The sequence below is a fragment of the Rattus norvegicus genome, chromosome 5 (assembly GCF_021556685.1).
Source record: "Rattus norvegicus strain SHRSP/BbbUtx chromosome 5, alternate assembly SHRSP_T2T, whole genome shotgun sequence".
Taxonomy (NCBI): Eukaryota; Metazoa; Chordata; class Mammalia; order Rodentia; family Muridae; genus Rattus; species Rattus norvegicus.
The window spans coordinates 154,283,064-154,302,399 of NC_141538.1; the positions used below are offsets into that span (position 1 = coordinate 154,283,064).

At 46.0% G+C, this 19,336-nt stretch overlaps 1 protein-coding gene and 1 long non-coding RNA gene across 5 annotated transcripts; one reads left to right on the forward strand and one right to left on the reverse strand.

The window, feature by feature from the left end:
• Nucleotides 1–4,157: 4,157 nt before the first annotated feature.
• Nucleotides 4,158–7,690, reverse strand: Rpl11 (ribosomal protein L11). 3 transcript variants are annotated; one of them, XM_087550098.1, is made up of 6 exons: nucleotides 7,665–7,690; nucleotides 6,873–7,023; nucleotides 5,826–5,932; nucleotides 5,495–5,626; nucleotides 4,481–4,591; nucleotides 4,158–4,222 (listed from the first exon to the last, which is right to left on the reverse strand). In XM_087550098.1, exons 1-6 carry the CDS (start codon nucleotides 7,668–7,670, stop codon nucleotides 4,193–4,195), a joined length of 537 nt encoding a protein of 178 aa, XP_087406224.1. In that variant the 5' UTR covers nucleotides 7,671–7,690; the 3' UTR covers nucleotides 4,158–4,192.
• Nucleotides 7,691–7,742: 52 nt separating this feature from the next.
• On the forward strand, nucleotides 7,743–17,860 carry LOC134487012 (uncharacterized). 2 transcript variants are annotated; one of them, XR_015621238.1, is made up of 3 exons: nucleotides 7,743–7,891; nucleotides 12,132–12,259; nucleotides 17,244–17,860. It is a non-coding gene; the product is annotated as an uncharacterized LOC134487012 (long non-coding RNA). The 2 variants fall into 2 exon arrangements; XR_015621239.1 differs by having other exon boundaries at nucleotides 7,762–7,851.
• The last annotated feature ends 1,476 nt before the right edge of the window (nucleotides 17,861–19,336 follow it).

Consider the following 19,336-nt stretch of genomic DNA (forward strand, 5'->3'; position numbering starts at 1 on the left):
TTTCCTGCTTTTGTGAATGATATGACTAAGGGATTGCACCAATTATTAACGCAGTTCCGGTTAAGGGGTGTAGGTCCTGAATTAAGTTGTTGTTTTGGGGGGGTTTTCCTTTTAACTGTAATGAAGTCCCAGGAGGAAGAGGGGTTCCAATAGGTGTCTCCAGTAGTTTCGCACCCCCAAGAGCTGCAGAAATAATCGACAGCATGGCCACATTTTGTGGTAAGGGAGCAGTCTCTATGAGACCTGGGCAAACGTATATGGGTGCCATAATCAAGTAAGTTCTAGCTGTGGCATTATAGCACCCTGGGACAGTGCTATATCTCTGTTGAGTATTAACAGGTTTAGGTTGGGGCAAATAGTGACCGGGGGTGCCCTATGCAGTGTCAGCCCCCAGGGCCAGCCAACAGAGATCTACTTCCAAATTATGCCAAGGTGTTGTAGCAGAAACCGTGGAGGAGGAATTTGCAATGTCTCCTGCTTGGTTAGTAATAATCCAGGTAAAATTAAAGACTTGGTATGGGGAGGCACTTTCAGCTGTAAGGCACAAAAACATCCATGGAGAGAGCATCCTTCTTCTTTTCTGAAATCAAGCACAGTTAAAGGCCACAAAAACCTCCCCCTCTTCCTTTTCTTTTATTGAGCATTTCTTGGGTTTGTTGAAGTGTGAGATGTGAGTTGAAGTCTCTGGTCGGGGTCACCCTTACGACACAGAGGATTATCATCAGTCTTTTTTCTTTTTCTTTCTTTTTTTTTTTTTTTTTTTCTTTTTTTCCGGAGCTGGGGACCGAACCCAGGGCCTTGCGCTTGCTAGGCAAATGTTCTACCACTGAGCTAAATCCCCAACCCCTATCAGTCTTTTTTAATGTCCATTCATCTTGCCCAATCCCTGGGGGAGCCTTCTTGACATGTGACACATGGATCCCCTTCTACCTTTACAGCAGTGGGGGTAGTCAGCAACACCAGGTAAGGTCCTTTCCACCGTGGCTCAAGGTTCCCTGCTCCGTGTCTTCTCACCAGGACCCTGTCTCCCACCTCAGACTGATTCGGTACCAGCAGGTCACCAGTGATGTAGGTCTCTTTTAACTGCTCCCAGATTTCTTTTTTTTTTTTTTTTTTGGTTCTTTTTTTCGGAGTTGGGGACCGAACCCAGGGCCTTGCGCTTCCTAGGCAAGCGCTCTACCACTGAGCTAAATCCCCAACCCCCAGATTTCTTTTCTCACGACCTCAAGTGCCTTTAATCGAGCTAGGAGGCGAGAAGGGGGAATATTGGAAGGAGTAACATCAGGACAAGTTTTACTTTCTATAGTCATATAGATGGGCGGCGGCGCCCCAAACATTAGCTCAAAGGGTGTTAAGCCTAAAGTCCTAGGAGTATTTCGAACCCGGAAAAGGGTGTATGGGAGTAAGGCTGTCCAATCGTTCCCACCGGTCTCCAAGGTCAATTTAGTTAAGGTCTCTTTTAGAGTTCTATTCATCCTTTCTACCTGTCCTGAACTCTGGGGTCGATAAGCACAATGTAATTTCCAATTTATCCCCAGTTGATGGCCAGTCCCTGACTTACCTGGGTGACGAAGGCAGATCCGTTGTCTGACCCAATTACCTTTGGTATCCTGAATCGAGGAAAAATTTCTTCAAGTATCTTGTGATATACGGTTGTTGGTCCGGGTGTGATCCCTGTCCTTCTTGAAAAACAATGGCCTTTACGGCCCTAATGGTAGGCAAATCAAAAGTTCCTATGGTCGGTCAACCTACTCCGAAAGTAGGCCATTCGGAAGCACAGAAAGTCTGCCAAGGGGGTTTGGGGATTTAGCTCAGTGGTAAAGCGCTTGCCTAGGGCCCTGGGTTCGGTCCCCAGCTCCGGGGGGGGGGGGGGGGGGGGGGGGGAGTCTGCCAAGGACCTTTTTTAGAAGACAAATCCCGTCCTCTTGCCCTAATGTCTGTCCAATGGTCCACCGTCAAAGACAAAGGGGTTGTCACAGTCTGCCCCATGGCAAAGAAAAAGAACACCAAACACAGAAACAGAATACAGACAACAGACACTAACACGTCCAAGCACACTCGTCCTCGCCTAGACTTAAATAGGCAGCTGAACGCGACCTCTGATGGAGTGGGATTCCTCGTTCACTCCCGCCTAGGTAAAAGGAGCACTCGTCTCCTTTGCTCCGAAAAACCAGTCTGGTCCTCCCGACTGCCCACAGTCCGGTCCTCCCGACTGTTCTCCACCCGTGGAACGTCTTCCAGGGCTGCAGCTTGCGGGCCCCGGGCGTCCCCCCTTCTGCGGCCAGAGGGTCCTCACAGACTGCTGAGGCGGCTGCACTGAGTGGGATTCCACGTTCACTCCCTTTGTTTCAAACCAAAACCAAAACACACATGCACACTGCGGTGCCGCACACTAACATTCAGGATTCACACCAACGTACCTCCAAGGGGTCTCCGGGTCCCCAGGGGTCGCGCAAAGATCACGGACGAGCCCCAAAATGAAAGACCCTCCCTCGAGTCTCAGGATAGCGCGCCCCAGGAAACAGGAGAGACCCACTTGACTCGAAAGCAAGAGGCAGTTTAATGATGGAGATCCGGGCCAACACCTGTCTCACGCAGGAGACAGAGGAGTCGACCCCGAAGCTCAGAAATCAGGGGTTTATACAGGAAAAGTTTAGGGAGTTTGGCGTGGCTACACGTAATTGGCTGATTCAAGCAGTGGCAGGCTAATTTTGGTGCGCGACTACATCAGCAAGTAGCACGTGTGATTTAACATTCCAGCGATGTGGTACGGCGGTTTATTTTGGTTAGCTGGCGGTCAAGTTAACCTCAGAGGGGTTGGGAGGAAGGGGAGAGTGGGCGATTCCAGATGATCCTCGGCCTTGTGGAGACTGTTTACCTTTATGGTCAGCTATCGTCACTGATGACTTGGCAGCCTTATTTCAGGCTTGTCCGGGCATGTTTAGGCCTACCTCTTTCTGTTTCTTTCCATTTTCTGCTTGACTATAAATTTTGTGCTTTTTAATTACAGGTACTTAAATTTTACTCCTTCAGCTCACTTACTGAGGTCTCAGTAAGCAAACAGAAGGCAGGAGGGGTGGCTCGGTAGTAATGAGCACCAGCTGTTCTTGAAGACAGGTTTGATTCCCAATGTCCATGTAGCAGACATGGCACAACCCCACTTATGGGTAGGTGTGTCACATGCCACCTGCATTATTCTGGCCTCCACTGGTAGCCAAGTACAGGCCCACATGCAAAAACCCACCCACACAAAGTTGAATTAAAAGAAAATTTAAAAGTTGGCATGGCCCTGTGTGCCTTTAACCCCTGAGCAAAAAAGCCTAAGGAGGCAGAGGGTTAGGATTCTGTGTCCTGGTGACCAAGGAGTTCTAGGACAGCAAGAGACAGAGACTGTGGGGAAAACAGCTGTCTAAGGCACGATTGGAAGGAAATGGGTTAAATGGTTTTGTGAAGGCTCCTTGTCCAACAGAACCTTAAACCAGGACCACCAGGCCATTAGGCGGCTGACTAGAGCCCAGCACCTGACTGGAGAATGGCTCACACAGCAAGCTTGCCTGTGTCACCTACCCAGTCCACAAAATAATGACTTTTGATCACTATTTACAGCTATCTTCACACAAAACAAGCCAAGATTCTTTGTACAAAATTTGAGTACTTACACACCTACTAGTGGTCTAATGATGTTTCCGTGAGACAGATTTGCTCCAGGTAACAGCTATCAATGGAGGACTATCACTAATCAGACATTTGCCTTCCTAACCAGGTAGCCCAATCATCTCATTTTAAATGCAACTCAACTATGAATAGCAAAGTCAAAATTTAGTCTTTAGCACCACACCAGAAGCTATGATCCCTTTGCCACACACCCACACACCAAGTCACAAACCAGGGACTCCTGGGGGCACTGATCCAGCCCTTAATTACAACCAAACCCTAATCAATCCTGTGTTGCTCAAAACCCACTTAAGCTGGGCCTCGGCACCACAGCCCATCTGCAGGGCACTTGAACACAATGCTCAGCTCAGCTGCGGTGAAACACGGTGTCCAGGAGGCAGGCTGCAGCTGCCAGTAATTCCCATTGAGGCTTTAAATGCTTGAGGTCCCAGGATCTGAGTGTGGCCACACTACTTCACAAACACACAACTGTAACACATGCATTTCTGAGAAAACTTTATTGGCCTTTGGATAAAGTTTATTTGCCAGGAAGGATGATGCCATCATACTGAAAGAGAAGAAATTTTGTTTTCAGAACGAGCGTCCACAGCAAGAACTGCAGCAAAAACTAGTTTGACAATTCTGACTCCAGACACCTACACTCAAGACCTTTCCACCACCAACCCTGGGAGCCGTTTAACGAAGTCACCCCAGTATCCAATCTTTCCACAAGCTACCCACCCAACAGCACTGTGTTCAGAGCTCCCACCCAACACCAGCCACCAGCACCACACACCACCAGTTCACTGGGGGAAATCAGCTTTACCTTCTGCTGGAACCAGCGCATGGCCTCCTCTTTGCTGATTCTGTGTTTGGCCCCAATGCAGCCTGTTCTGCGCTTCTTGTCTGCGATGCTGAAACCTGGCCTACCCAGCACCTGTGCCAGAATAACCAACAGTCATCTAGCCAGCCTAGGGCCGGGTCACCAGTGGACAGACAAGACTCACACATTAGAGACCGATCTTCAAGTCATCTAGAAACTTAACAGATTCTGAAGCAAGACCAGTACCTCTGTTGGACAGAAGTGTCGTTAGCTACCCGGACAACACACCAAGCTCTGAACACACATGCCCTGCAGGCTCCTTCCCCAACTGGTCTCCAACCTTGTAACGTCAGTCTCAAGAGGGAACTGATTCCCTTGACCTGTTCTGGCCTCTAGGCACCAGACACACATGTAATACTACTAACATGCAGGGAGTTCAAGGCCAGCCTGGGCTGTAAACCAAAGACCCTGCCTCACAACAAAAACCTTCAACATGTGTAATGTGAAGAAATGTAAAGCACCCAAAGGCACAAAGGCACACTCACCCCCTTGGTTCAGAAGCTGCCCAGAGCTCTGCCGCCCTAACCGACCTCCCCCTCAGGTCTCACTTTTACGTCTGGCTCTTTGCTCTCACAGAAGCACTGTGGTAACAGAGTCATTTCCACAAGAAAACCCCACTTGAGCACAGTCTGTTTCCATGTCTTCCCCACAGAACTCACGTGTGCCAGAGACTAGGGATGAGTGGAGACAGGGTAGCCAATGCCAGGGACAAAGGCAGCACAGGTTTCTCCCAGAGAGCTTTGCACAGCAGAGACCTGTCAACCCTGTGTGGTTGAACCTGTACACTTGCTAGAACAAGGCCCTTCTCTCAAGGGGGACACACAGGCAGACAAAACACAGACTTCAACCCAGCACTACATCCCAACAGTAAGACAGCATGTGCGGACAACAGACAGAGGAGCAGCAGGCCCTCTCCCCACAGGCAGCTTGGGATCAAGAAGTCCACATTCCACATACCACATAGAAATCCAGGCCATAGATGCCAATGCTTGGGTCATATTTGATGCCTAGGTCAATGTGTTCCTGAATCCCAAAGCCAAAGTTGCCGGTATCTGAGAAGTTATTCTTCCGTAATTCGTACTCTCGCACCTGAGGAGACATAAAGAGCAACCAGGTTATTCCTTGTGTTTAAAGAGCATAGTATGAGCTCAGACCAACACCCAGAAGGTCCAGAGCAAAACCAAAACTCTGTGCATCCCAGCCAGGAGAACAGGCTACCCTTCCCTTAAACCAAATCATCTCTCATCATCCATCAAATGTTCCCCACTTCCAGGCCAGCCCACCTCACCTTCAGGCCTTTCTCCAGAATCTCCTCTGCCTTGGCTCCACGGACAGTGCAGTGAACAGCGATTTTCTCATTTCTCCGGATGCCAAAGGACCTGACGGTGTATCTAGCTGCAAGAAGGGAACAGAGAGGTAGGTAACATTTTACTCCCACTGCCCGGCATCTAACGTGTTAATCAACCTCACCCACCAACACAGAACAGAGCTTTCCATCTCTAATGTCCCCAGCTGCACTTCAGCTAAGAACATTACAATCCCCAGAGTTCATGACATTAGGCAAGTCAGAAACACAGGTTAGCACCGTTAATACTCCTTGAGAATGTCAAATGTAGCCCAGGCTGGCTTGACCTGGGAGCAATCTTCCTGTTTCAGTCCGGGTACAGGAGTTACAATCATAGGCTACCAGGCCTAGCTTAACATTATGCTCTATCATACAGGAACCTGCATTCAAAATCCAGAATGGGGTGTGGAAGGGACAAACTGGGAGGTTGACATTGGTAAAAGCTAGTATTTTCAAAAGGCCGACTGTCCAGATGTCCTGAGGCTAACTAGCCCAGGCTCACCGCTGGTACTAAGAAAGGGTATCCAATCCCAACAACAGACCACCTATAACCACACTCCCAACAGACCCCATGTTTCAAGCACATTAACACCTCCCATGTGGCCACACAAGGGAATCAGAATTCATTTTAAGGAAGCTGATGTGGAGCCTAAAGTTAAGAAGCACTGATAGGGGGCTGGAGAGGTGGCTCAGTGGTTTAAAGAGGTCCTGAGTTCAAATCCCAGCAGCACCCACATGGTGGTTCACAACCATCTATAACAACATCTCACGCCCTCTTCTGTCAAGCAAACAGAGTACTCAGATACGAACATGAATATTAAGAATAAGATAGTCTCTCACCCCAGCAGTGTAATGTATTAACCCTGTTCTTACCTGTCAACCAGGCGGAATACTACACGTCTACTCTAGCTCCCTATTCGCACTCGTGTTCCGGTTAGATGGACTGAGGCCTTCCATCCACGCCTCTCTGGCTAGCCCATCACCACTCACCTTTGGAAAACACAGGGGTCTGGCCTGTGAGCTGCTCCAACACCTTGGCTGCTCGGGTCAGTCTGTCTCCACTCTCCCCCACGCAGATATTGAGGCAGAGCTTGCGGATACGAAGTTCCCGCATGGGGTTCTCCTTTTCACCCTGATCTTGCTGCAGAAAAGAGTAAACGCAGCCGTCAAAGTCGAGAAGCCAATGTCTTCTCCAGTCTGATCTCTACGGTCCCGAATCCTATGGACTAAGGACTAAAAAGGTCTCAGTGTTTGGGGCGGAGGAGCACTGAGTAAGCCTTAATGCTATGGCGGTCGATGTTTCTGGGTAATAGACACAAGAGCTTATAGAAAGCCAATCAGACAGGAGAGAATACAATGTAACCTTAAAATGACAAACTACAGGAAACACCGGCCTATGCGACCTGCCCTCCTCCTTCCCAAGCTGTCTGCAAGCGAGCACCAGTCCTGAGTAGGGACCCGCAGATGCTCCCCAGCACCAAACAAGCTTCAAGTCCCCTGGGCTGGGACCCGACAGAGAGCTCGGCACATTCCGCTCGCACTCCCGGAAGCCCCCAGACCCCGCGTCTGGGCCCTCGGGGCCGCTGACCTGAGCCCCATTCCTACGATGGGCGGCGACGTGACGGGCGAGCCCTGCGCCCGCACAGCCCTGCCGGTCTTAATGCCACCAGCATCGCGGGCTCCGTCCTCCTCCAGCCACCGGCGAAACAGCCCTCGTGGGCTCCGCCGGCCGCGGATGGAGATGGATGAAAGAGAGGCAAAAGCAACTCTTGCTCTACTCACCGCCATGGTGGAGAACAGGAAGAGAGAGTGGGACTTCCGGCCCCGTGGCCTTATGGGTCAGGAGGCGGGATTTTTCTCCTAGGCTGACAAACGAGGTGAGAGTGGGAAAGAGAGGCACGGTTGTCTTGGCGCTGCCTCCTCTAGTGGATCGTCCTCGGAACTACAGTCATCTCGGGCAAAAGACCAGGTCTTAGTTTGTCGGATGCTTTTGAAAACCAGGTAGACTGGTATGTTCTTGAGTCCATCACTTCAAGAACAGAGTCATAGCCGTACTTTAAGTGGACCTTGGTTTGCAAAGTTCCCAGCATGTACGCTGTATTTCAAAACTGGCTGGGGTTGGGGATTTAGCTCAGTGGTAGAGCGCTTGGCTAGCAAGCGCAAGGCATCTAGGTTCGATCCCCAGCTCCGAAGGGGGGAAAAAAAAAACTGGCTGTAACTCCAGTTCCAGGGAGACATCTGGCATCTACAGGCACCAGGTTATGCAGGCAGGCAGGCAAAACACCCATATAAAAAAAATAAGCAAAAATTTCAAAATAAGCTGAGGCTGGAGAGATGGTGCAGTAGTTAAGAGCACTGACAGCTCTTCCAGAGGTCCTGAGTTCAAATCCCAGCAACCTTATGGTGGCTCACAATCAACTAAACTGATGCCCTCTTCTAGTATGCAGGTGTACATGCAGATAGAACACTCGTTTACATAAGTAAAAGGATAAACTGTACAGATTCTAGGGCATTTGTTTTGTAACAATGTTAACATAGAAGTTATACTAATCAGCGTAGTGGCTTAAATCAGCTGTTACAGTCTGATGCCCTTGCCTTCCTCCCGAGGACGCCAGACACACACTTGCAAGAACACATGTGCGGGGGGAAAATTTTCATATAGATAAACTAATAAATGCTAAATAAAATTTGAAAATAGAGTCCTGAGCTGTGAATACAGGCAGGTGTGGTTTTAATTCAACTTACTAGTTACTAATTTAAATGATTTCAGTCTGTTTTCTTTCCCCTTGTGTAAAATAGGTACTTCAGGGGGTTGGGGATTTAGCTCAGTGGTAGAGCGCTTGCCTAGCATGCGCAAGGCCCTGAGTTCGGTCCCCAGCTCCGGGAAAAAAAAAAAATAGGTACTTCAGTGTCACGGGTTACTGTGAAAATTCAGTGAAGTAGTGAAGTGTGTAAGTTGTTACTTTTATGATTAATACAAGCCTAGAATACAACATCCAAGCAACGCTCACCTTCCAAAAAAGGTATTAAACAGGTTAGCTAAAAAGAGAGGACAGCAGAGATGCAGGGGAGAGAGAGAGAGAGAGAGAGAGAGAGAGAGAGAGAGAGAGAGAGAGAGAGAGAGAGGAAGAAGAAGGAGGAGGAGGAGAAGGAAGAAGAGGAAGAGGAGGAAGAGGATGGAGAGGAGGGAGAGGAGAGGAGTAGGGAAGGGAAAGAGAAGAGAAGAGAAGAGAAGAGAAGAGAAGAGAAGAGAAGAGAAGAGAAGAGAAGAGATCTTACCGTGGCTTACAGATGCATCCGAGACAAGAGCATCAGTTCAGACTGTAGGACACGCCCCCTTCCAGGGTTACATTGAATCCTTAGTAGCTGAACTCAAGGCTGAGGACCACCACAATCCACATCCCAGGCAGATGCTGGCCTTCCTTGATTCAGTCAGTTTCTCTAACAGGAATACATGAGCAAAGAAGAACACATATGCCTTTGGTAGAAAAATGGCCTATTCTCTCCCTTCTGTTACTCCCAACACCCCTCTCTAACCTACGCAGGGGAGACATGCGAGGCCGATGATCTGAGTTCAATCCTCAGAACCCATGTACAGGTAGAAGGAGAGAACTGACGTCACAAAACTGTCCTGCAACTTTCACACTCCTGCCATGGCACGTGAAACCTACACATGCAAGTAATGAGAATCTTGAAAAACCCAGTTATGTTATGCGATTATGTTTTTGTTTCAATCCCAGGCAGGGGATATGGGGTTGCTTCGGACTGTCCACAGCCACTATGATTTGTCTCATGCTCTAGAAGGGGTGTGATTTTTGCAAGCTGTAGCTAGTTTATGTTTGGAATTTTGGGGGCACTTAAGAGAGTATAAATGCGGGGTTGGGGATTTAGCTCAGTGGTAGAGCGCTTGCCTAGGAACCGCAAGGCCCTGGGTTCGGTCCCCAGCTCCGAAAAAAAGAACCAAAAAAAAAAAAAAAAAAAAAAAAGAGAGAGTATAAATGCAGGAGGACCAAGCGGGCTGGTGACAGCTGCTACTCCCTCCACTGTTTCTCCCTGCCACTGCTGGTCCAGGCTGTTGCATTTGAGGCTTTTGCTGGATTGCTGGATTGATGATAGCTGTTTGGAGATATGATGATACAGAAGGGACTAGGGTGGAGTAGGGGTGGAGAAGGGTGTTAGATAAATGAACCCAATAAAAAAGCCAAAAAGTCCAGTTATAAGTGACACCTAACCTAGAGCTAGGTAAAATGAGACACATGATTTCCAATGCCATAGAAGAAGTGGCAAGGGAAGAAGGAAGGAATATTCTGCCTCAGGGTACCACCAAAAAGTTAATTTGCTGCTGCTGGCTCTGGGTTCTTTCCCACTCTGCTCTCAGAGGGGAATTTCTATTTCTTCCTCCTCCTCCTCTTCTCCATTCTCCTCTTCTCCCTGCTCTTCTCTATTCTCCTCCTCTTCCTCTTCCTCTTCCTCTTCCTCCTTTTCTTCTTCCTTCTCTTCCTCCTCCTTTTTTTTTTAAAGATTTATTTATTATATATAAGTACACTGTATCTGTCTTCAGATACACCAGAAGAGGGCATCGGATCTCTTTACAGATGGTTGTGAGCCACCATGTGGTTGCTGGGAATTGAACTCAGGACCTCTGGAAGAGCAGTTGGGTGCTCTTAACCACTGAGCCATCTCTCCAGCTCCCTCTTCCTCCTCCTTTTTTTGTATTTCAAAAAAGATTGAGGGCTGGAGAGATGGCTCAGTGGTTAAGGGCACTGACTGCTCTTCCTGAGTTCAGTCCCCAGCAACCACATGGTGGCTCACAACCATCTGTAAAGAGATCCGATGCCCTCTTCTGGTGTGTCTGAAGACAGCTACAGTGTACTTATATATAATAAATGAATAAATCTTAAAAAAAAATAGTTTGGGATAAGGTTGAGGAGCCTCATTCCCTAAGATTGTACAAGGCTCTAAGGAAGCTTTCACGGATTTCTTGTAAAGCTTGGTTTCAGCTGTAAAAAAAGAGCTATATCAAACTCTGATGCCAGACAGATGCTGATAGAGACTCTAATGTTTAAGACTGTGAATACTAGGGGCTGGAGAGATGGCTCAGCGGTTAAGAGCACCCGACTGCTCTTCCAGAGGTCATGAGTTCAATTCCCAGCAACCACATGGTGGCTCACAACCATCTGTAAAGAGATCCAATGCCCTCTTCTGGTGTATCTGAAGACAGCTACAGTGTACTTATATATAATAAATAAATAAATCTTTAAAAAAAAAAAGACTGTGAATACTAAATGTAAGAGTTATTAGACCTATTAGTCTGTTAAAGGCATAAGCAGCACCAATGGATAAGTGAATAAGGGAGACATGATATTGGCTCTCACAAGCATCATGCCAATATCATAGGACAAGCTGTAGCTAGAGGTCTCAGGTATCAAAATCCTTGCTGCTTTAACCACAGGGTATTAGGCCACTCATAAAGATGCTGTGACCAAGTCAGATCTCTAAATGTCTGATGATTTTACTGTGAGAGATATGGTTCTTTCCACCAGAGAAGGGGGACAAGCCATTTCTGACAGCAATGAGTTCTCTTTGGAAAGAAAGCCAAGTCTTCCGGGGCTTTGCAGAGGTAAAGGGTACCATTGGACTGATGAATGCAGGTCCAGGAGAGACATACAAGGTAATCTCTTGGTGTTGGGAAACAAAATGAAGGGCCTGCCAGCTTGCGGCCCATAGCAGTAAATATGAACCTTTTCCCCCTGGTCAGCCAGGAGATAAGAAGCAGGCAGAAAAACCACGACAAAATATTGATAACAAAATAGCCACTGGCATTTATGATCCTTTGCCTTCAAGAGCAGTAGAGATATATAAGGGAAAAAAGGGTAGATTATTATATCTCCCTAAGAAAGAAAAAAGAAAGGTGGCTTATAATATCTTCTTTTATTTATTTATTTACTTACTTATTTATTTTTATTTTGTATAAGTACACTGTCGCTGTCCTCAGACACACCAGAAAAGGGCCTCAGATCCCTTTACATATGGTTGTGAGCCACCATGTGTTTGCTGGGAATTGAACTCAGGACCTCTAGGAAGAGCAGTCAGTGCTCTTAACCACTGAGCCATCTCTCCAGTCCCCATTATATCTTTAAACTAAGCAAGTAATAACAAGTCTCAAATATTTCACATTGGCTTAGATTAATGTTTATTGATAGAAATTTAGGGTTATATTTGTGACAATATAATGAATATATTTCTTAGATATTCTGGGCCTGTCAGCTGAACACTGGATGCCCCACTGAAAGAGAGGAACCTTGGGCAGCCAACAACAGTCTCTCTCATTTCTACAATTTTGGAAGCTACTTGCTCTACACTTCCTACATACTCAGGTAATATTTACCCTTCTTAGGTCTCTGATGAGGGAGAAGACTAGATAGTTGATAGTCTTACACTTTTCCTTATTAAAGATTAAAGACGTAGGGGCTGGGGATTTAGCTCAGTGGTAGAGCGCTTACCTAGGAAGCGCAAGGCCCTGGGTTCGGTCCCCAGCTCCGAAAAAAAGAACCAAAAAAAAAAAAAAAAAAAAAAGATTAAAGACGTAAAAGCTTAAGTTGTTTAGGACTTAAAAAATGTTGCAGGGTCTAAAAAGTTGGGTTTTTTTGTTTGTTTTGTTGTTGTTGTTGTTGTTTTAATTTTTTTTAAAGGTTTATTTATTTATTATATACATTGTAGCTATCTTCAGACATACCAGAAGAGGGCATCAGATCTTATTACAGATGGTTGTAAGCCACCATGTGGTTGCTGGGATTTGAACTCAGGACCTCTGGAAGAGCAGTTGGTGCTCTTAACCACTGAGCCATCTCTCCAGCCCTAAAAAGTTGTTTTTAAGTTGATAAATGTAAGTTATGATAAAGTGATTTAGGTACAGAACTTCGGACTAAGATAGAATAGATAGTGAGATATTTTCCCCAAGGTTGCCAAAGACAGATGGACTAAACATTATAAATATAATTCTTCCCTGCTAGTTCTCATAATTGTTCTTATTGTATATAGTTTATTGATTATAGAGAAAAAGTCATTTTTGAACTAAAAGAGAGAAATGTAGAAGAATTTTGGTTTCTTTAAAAACCCAGTCATGTTATGTGCCATGATATGTTGGAAGTATGTGATCTGCTTTTTTATTTTGATTTTATAGAGGATTACAGTTAACTGATTGCATGAAGATCTCAGAAGAGACTTTGAATGTTGGACCTTTTTTTTTTTTTTTAATTTTTTCCCCCCGGAGCTGGGGACCGAACCCAGGGCCTTGCGTTTTCTAGGCAAGTGCTCTACCACTGAGCTAAATCTCCAACCCCGAATGTTGGACTTTTTTAAACATTTATTTACTTTATGTATATAAGTACACTGTCGCTGTCTTCAGACACACCAGAAGAGGGCATCAGATCCCATTACAGATGGTTGTGAGCCCCCATGTGGTTGCTGGGAATTGAACTCAGAACCTCTGGAAGGGTAGCCAATAATTTTAACCTCTGAGCCATCTCTCCAGCCCAAACTTTGGATTTTATTTTTTTAAAGATTTATTTATTTATCATATACAAGTATGCTGTAGCTGTCTTCAGATACACCAGAAGAGGGCATCAGATCCCATTACAGATGGTTGTGAGCCACCATGTGGTTGCTGGGAATTGAACTCATGACCTCTGGAAGAGCAGTCGGTGCTCTTAACCGCTGAGCCATCTCTCCAGCCCCCCAAACTTTGGATTTTTAACTATTGTCCAGACTATGATAGGCTGTGGGGCCTTTTGAAGTTGGACTAAATACATTGTGGATTATGTTATGGCTATAAGTCTATGGGGACTATGGAGTGGAATGTGATGGTTTGAATAGGTTTGGTCCCCATAAAATCATGTATTTGAATGCTTGGCCCTTGGGCAATGGCACTATTAAGAGGCATGGCCTTGTTGGAGGATGTATGTTACTGTGGGGGGTGGGGGGTGGGCTTTGAGGTCTCCTAGTGCCTAAGCCCTGTCCAGTGTGGAATCAGAACCTCCTCCTGGCTGCCTTCCAAGGACAGTTCCCTTCCGCTGCCTGAGAATCAAGATGTAGAACTCTCAGCTCCTCCAGCACCATGGCTGCTTGCCACCATGATAATGAACTTCTTTTTTTTTTTTTTTCTTTCTTTTTTTTTTCTTTTTTTTTTTTTCTTTTTTTTCGGAGCTGGGGACCGAACCCAGGGCCTTGCGCTTGCTAGGCAAGTGCTCTACCGCTGAGCTAAATCCCCAACCCCCCTTTTTTTTTTTTTTTTTTTTTGATAATGAACTTCTTAAACATAAGCCAGCTCCGATTAAATGTTTGCCTGTATAAGAGCTGCCTTGGTCCTGCTTTCCCTTCAATGCTATGAAACCCAAACTAAGACACAAGCTCTTGTATCTACATATATCACATAAAATAAATTAATCAAAATCAATAAAAAATTCAAACTTAAAAGAATAGTTGGGGATATATAGTAGTAGCTCAGTTAGTAGAGCACCCGCCAATTTCATACAAATCCCTGGGTTCCACACTTTTCTACTTTACCTGTTGCTGTGATCAAACACTCTGACCAAAAGCTAACTGGGGGAGGAAAGGATTTATTTCATGTAATAGATTACAGAACATCCTCATGGGAAACTAAGGCAGGACCTCTATGCCTTATGAATGCTGTGTGCTGCTTCTGTGGATCATGCTTAACTAGCTTTATTATGTAGTCCAGGACCGCATGCCTAGGGAATGAAACTGCCCACAGTGGACTGGACCATCCCACATCAGTTAACAATGGTCACATCCCTCCCACACATGGGAGACATCCCTCCCACACATGCCCATAGGCCAATTGGATCTAGGCAGTTTCCTCAATTGTGGTTTCTCCCTTAAGGTGACTTGTAGGGTGTCTCACATGGACAATTAAGACAAACCCAGGCACATCCCCAGAAGTACATATGATGACCCAAGTCTGCAGTCCCCAGTGCTTGGGAAGTAGAGGCAGGAGGCACAGAAATTCAAGACCATTCTCGGGGCTAGAGAGATGGCTCAGCGGTTAAGAGCACCCGACTGCTCTTCCAGAGGTCCTGAGTTCAATTCCCAGCAACCACATGGTGGCTCACAACCATCTGTAAAGAGATCCGATGCCCTCTTCTGGTGTATCTGAAGACAGCTACAGTGTACTTATATATAATAAATGAATAAATAAATCTTTAAAAAAAAAAAGAAATTCAAGGCCATTCTCAGCGCAATACCATGAGACATTTCCAATAAGTAAATAAGAATGATTCAGACTTATAATAAAAAGATTATCACTTTCCGTTCCCTGAAGAGAACAGTTGAGGATCGGAAGGGGATTGCTTACCCTGAAGAGAACAGTTGAGGATCGGAAGGGGATTGCTTACCACCCAGTGACTGGCTAAGTACCAAGTTAGAAGAGGATAATGAGGGTTGGGGATTTAGCTCAGTGGTAGAGCGCTTGCCTAGCGAGCGCAAGGCCCTGGGTTCGGTCCCCAGCTCCGGGAAAAGAAAAAAAAAAAAAAAGACGATAATGAAATTAACTCCTCTGAGCCAAACCCCAGGCTTCCCACTCCATGTCGGTGGAATTGAGAAGGAACCCTTCAATGGGACAGTGAACTTGACAATTTACTTGTTTTTCTGCGACTTTACAGAACCACACCAGTCTGGGAGGTCAGCATCATTTCCATCTTTGAGATGGGTAAATGAGGTCTCTGATGTCACAGGAACTTCTCTGGAGTTGGGCCTGAACCCTGACATCTAGCACAGTGGCCAAAAGCTACCAGGCAGTGCTCTTTTAGCCTCTAGAACAGTGTTTCTCAACCTGTAGGTCTCAACCCTTTGGGTTTGAACAACTGTTTCACAGAGTTGCCTTAGGCAATTGGAAAACACAGATGTTACCTTATGATTCATAACAGTAGCAAAATTACAGTTACGAAGTAGCACCGAAAATGGATTTTTGGTTGTGGGTCACCACAACAGGGGGAAGTGTATTAAAGGGTTGTAACATTAGGAAGGTTAGAACCACTGTTCTAGGACTTAACAGATACCTAATAACTAACTGTTCAAGACACAGGAACAGGCCTCCCCCCCTTTATAAAAAGATTTATTTATTTATTTTATGTATGTAAATACAATGTTGCTCTCTTTAGACACGCCAGAAGAAGGAACCTGATTCCATAACAGATGGTTGTGAGCCACCATGTGGTTGCTGGGATTTGAACTCAGGACCTCTGGAAAAGCAGTCAATGCTCTTAACCACTGAGCCATCTCTCCAGTTCTTGGGGTGTGCTGTTGTTGTTGTTGATGCTGTTGTTGCTGTTGTTGTTGTTGTTGTTGTTGTTGTCGTCGTCGTCATCGTTTTGAGAGAGAGAGAGTGTTTCGTGTATCTCAGGCTGGCTTTGGAATCCTTAGTAACCAAGGATGGCCTTGAACTTCTTTTTTTTTTTTTTTTTTTTCCGGAGCTGGGGACCAAACCCAGGGCCTTGCGCTTCCTAGGCAAGCGCTCTACCACTGAGCTAAATCCCCAACCCCGGCCTTGAACTTCTGACCCTTCAGCCTCTACTTGGGTACTGGGATCACAGGCTTGCTCTACCACACGTGGTTTATTAGTGTGGTAGATCAACCCCAGGGCCTTGCACATCTCAGGTGAGCACTACACCAACTGAGATGCATTCCCTTTTCAAAAATCCACTTAATACCTGGGAGCAGTGTTAGACACCTTTCATCCCAGCATTCAGGAAGCAGAAATAGAGGATCTGTGTTCAAGGCCAGCCTCTTGTGGGTGGGAAGGGGGTCTCCAGGATTGAGGGTTGGCAGGGAAGCAATCTGGGTGAGGTAAAACTGAAACTTGGTTCAGTTCGACTTGGCATCCATCACTGGTTCAAACTCCGAGGGTTTGACACCAGGTCAGTGATTTTAGCCAAGCTGAGGCACGGCACAATCCGGAGGAAAAAAGTTCTGATAACAATTAACTCACTCCCAACTAAATGATGAATTTAAGACAGGTTTTTATTAAAACCCCCTTCAAAGCACATCTGGCTTCTTTCACAAAGATGGGTATTGCCCAAGATTTAGGGTTCAGAGATCACGACTGAGGTAAGCATAATCCCCGTGGGTGTCAGGAGTGGCCTGGCCCTGAGACAACACAGAAGTCACTTATGCTGTTGGAAAGCACAAATGACATCACTCAAAAGGCTGGGTTTTATGGCACTGCTCAAAATTTAGGAGGAAAGGGTCTGGGATAGGTAAAGCATAAATTCTAAGAGATACAAGCACAGCCTGGCTCAACAGATAGCAAAGGATCACCAGGTTGTAAACTGTATTCGTTTCCAGGGAAGACTGTGTAATGGCTATTCCACCCAGTGACTGGCTAAGTACCAAGTCAGAAGATGGTAATAAAATGAACTCACTGATCCAAGCCCCAGGCTGCCCACTCCAGGTCGGTGTTATCAACCTGACTACATATGGAATGAACTAGAATTGGAGGGCTCACCGGTGATCCAGATCTTGAAGCTGGAAGACACAAATTTCTGACCTGGAACTTGGCATGGAGTTCTTGAGGCATAGTGGCCATGAAAAGCCTAGGCTCAGGCAAGGTAGTGCACAGCTTTAATCCCAGGAGACTGAGGCAAGGAGATCTCTGAGTTTAAGGTCAGCCTGGGAAAAAGCAAGCTCCAGATCCAGTCATGGTGGTACGCACCTTTACTCTGGGCCACACCTTCTGTTGGAGACCAATATACAGAGATTGGAAGAAGGAAGACTCTTCCCTGCTTGCTCTTCCTTGCCAGCACAGCCGTTGGAACCCACTTCTTCAGAAGACCAGCTCAAACAGCTAGCCTTGTGGGACAGAGAAACTACTAGACTCTTGGACTTCCCGTCCACAGCTGCCCATTGTCGGGTTAGTTGGGCTACAAACTGTAAGTCATCAAAATAAACTCCCTCAATATAGAGAGACATTCCATAAATTCTGTGACTCTAGAGAACCCTGACTAATCCAACAGGTAAATCTCCTAATCTCCTTCCCTTTTTTTTTTTTTTTTTTCGCTGAGAACTGAACCCAGGGCCTTGCACTTGCTAGGCAAGCGCTCTACCACTAAGCTAAATCCCCAACCCCTATCTCCTTCATTTGAAAGAAGATTGTGTGTTTACCTTTCCTGGCTTGTCTGGCGCTTATCTATGTACATGAGGACCTCTGCCCTCTACAAGCCTCTTCTAAGCTCCAGGATGGACAGACAGGTATATAGACTCTATCTCAAAAATTAGCAACAACAACAACAGCAACAACAACAAAAATAGATTGTGAACTGGGTTGGCAGCTTACATTTGTAATTCCTACTTCCTGGAAGTCGGGGCATTGTGCACTCAAGGCCAGCCTGGTCAGCATAGCAAGACTATTTCAAAGTATAAGAAGGGAGGGTTGGAGAGGTGGCTCAGTGGTTAAGAATGATTAAGAACATGGGTTCAGGGGTTGGGGATTTAGCTCAGTGGTAGAGCGCTTGCCTAGGAAGCGCAAGGCCCTGGGTTCGGTCCCCAGCTCCAAAAAAAAAACCAAAAAAAAAAAAAAAAAAGAACATGGGTTCAATTTCCAGCACTCATATGGTAGCCCACAACTGTTTCTGGGGGATCTAATGTTGTGGGCCTGTAAGTAGTACACAGACAACATGTAGAGGCAAAATACTCAAGCACATAAAAAAAATAGGAAAAACTAACACACACACACACACACACACACACACACACACACACACACATGCATATTATATATTTAGAAGTTGAGGATACAACTCAGCAGTCAAGAGCTTGCCTAGCATGTACAAGGTCTTAGGTTGAATCACCAAGACACACAAAACCAAACACTAGGTTATTCCTTTTTTTTTTTTAGATTTATTTATTTATTATATATAAGTACACTGTAGCTGTCTTCAGACACACCAGAAGAGGGCATCAGATCTCTTTACAGATGGTTGTGAGCCACCATGTGGTTGCTGGGAATTGAACTCAGGACCTCTGGGAGAGCAGTCAGGTGCTCTTAACTGCTGAGCCATCTCTCCAGCCCTAGGTTATTCCTTTTTAACTTTGTTTGACACTGTAGCTCAAGCTGGTCTTGAGCTTTAAGCCTCTGGAGTCAGACCTAAGCCACCAGGTCCACCTTATAAAATTAAAACAGAACTGACTTCTCCATCATGGCACATAATCTAAGCCAGTAGTTTTCAACCTTCCTAATATTGTGAGCCTTCAATACAGTTCCTCATGTTGTGGTGACCCCCCCCCCCCATAAAATTATTTTGTTGTTACTCACGTGATGGTTTGTATATGCTCGACCCAGGGAGCAGCACTATTAGAATATGTGGCCCTGTTGGAGGGGATGTGGTCCTGTTGGGATAGGTGTGTCACTGTGGGTGTGGGCTTTTAAGACCCTCATCCTA

Excerpts from the sequence above, each read along its gene's own strand:
- Rpl11 (XM_087550098.1), bottom strand. Across the intron at positions 5,627-5,825 it reads TTCTGGAGAAAGGCCTGAAG|GTGCGAGAGTACGAATTACG; the intron begins GTGAGGTGGGCT and ends ATGTCTCCTCAG. Across the intron at positions 4,223-4,480 it reads TGCGCTGGTTCCAGCAGAAG|TATGATGGCATCATCCTTCC; the intron begins GTAAAGCTGATT and ends CTTCTCTTTCAG.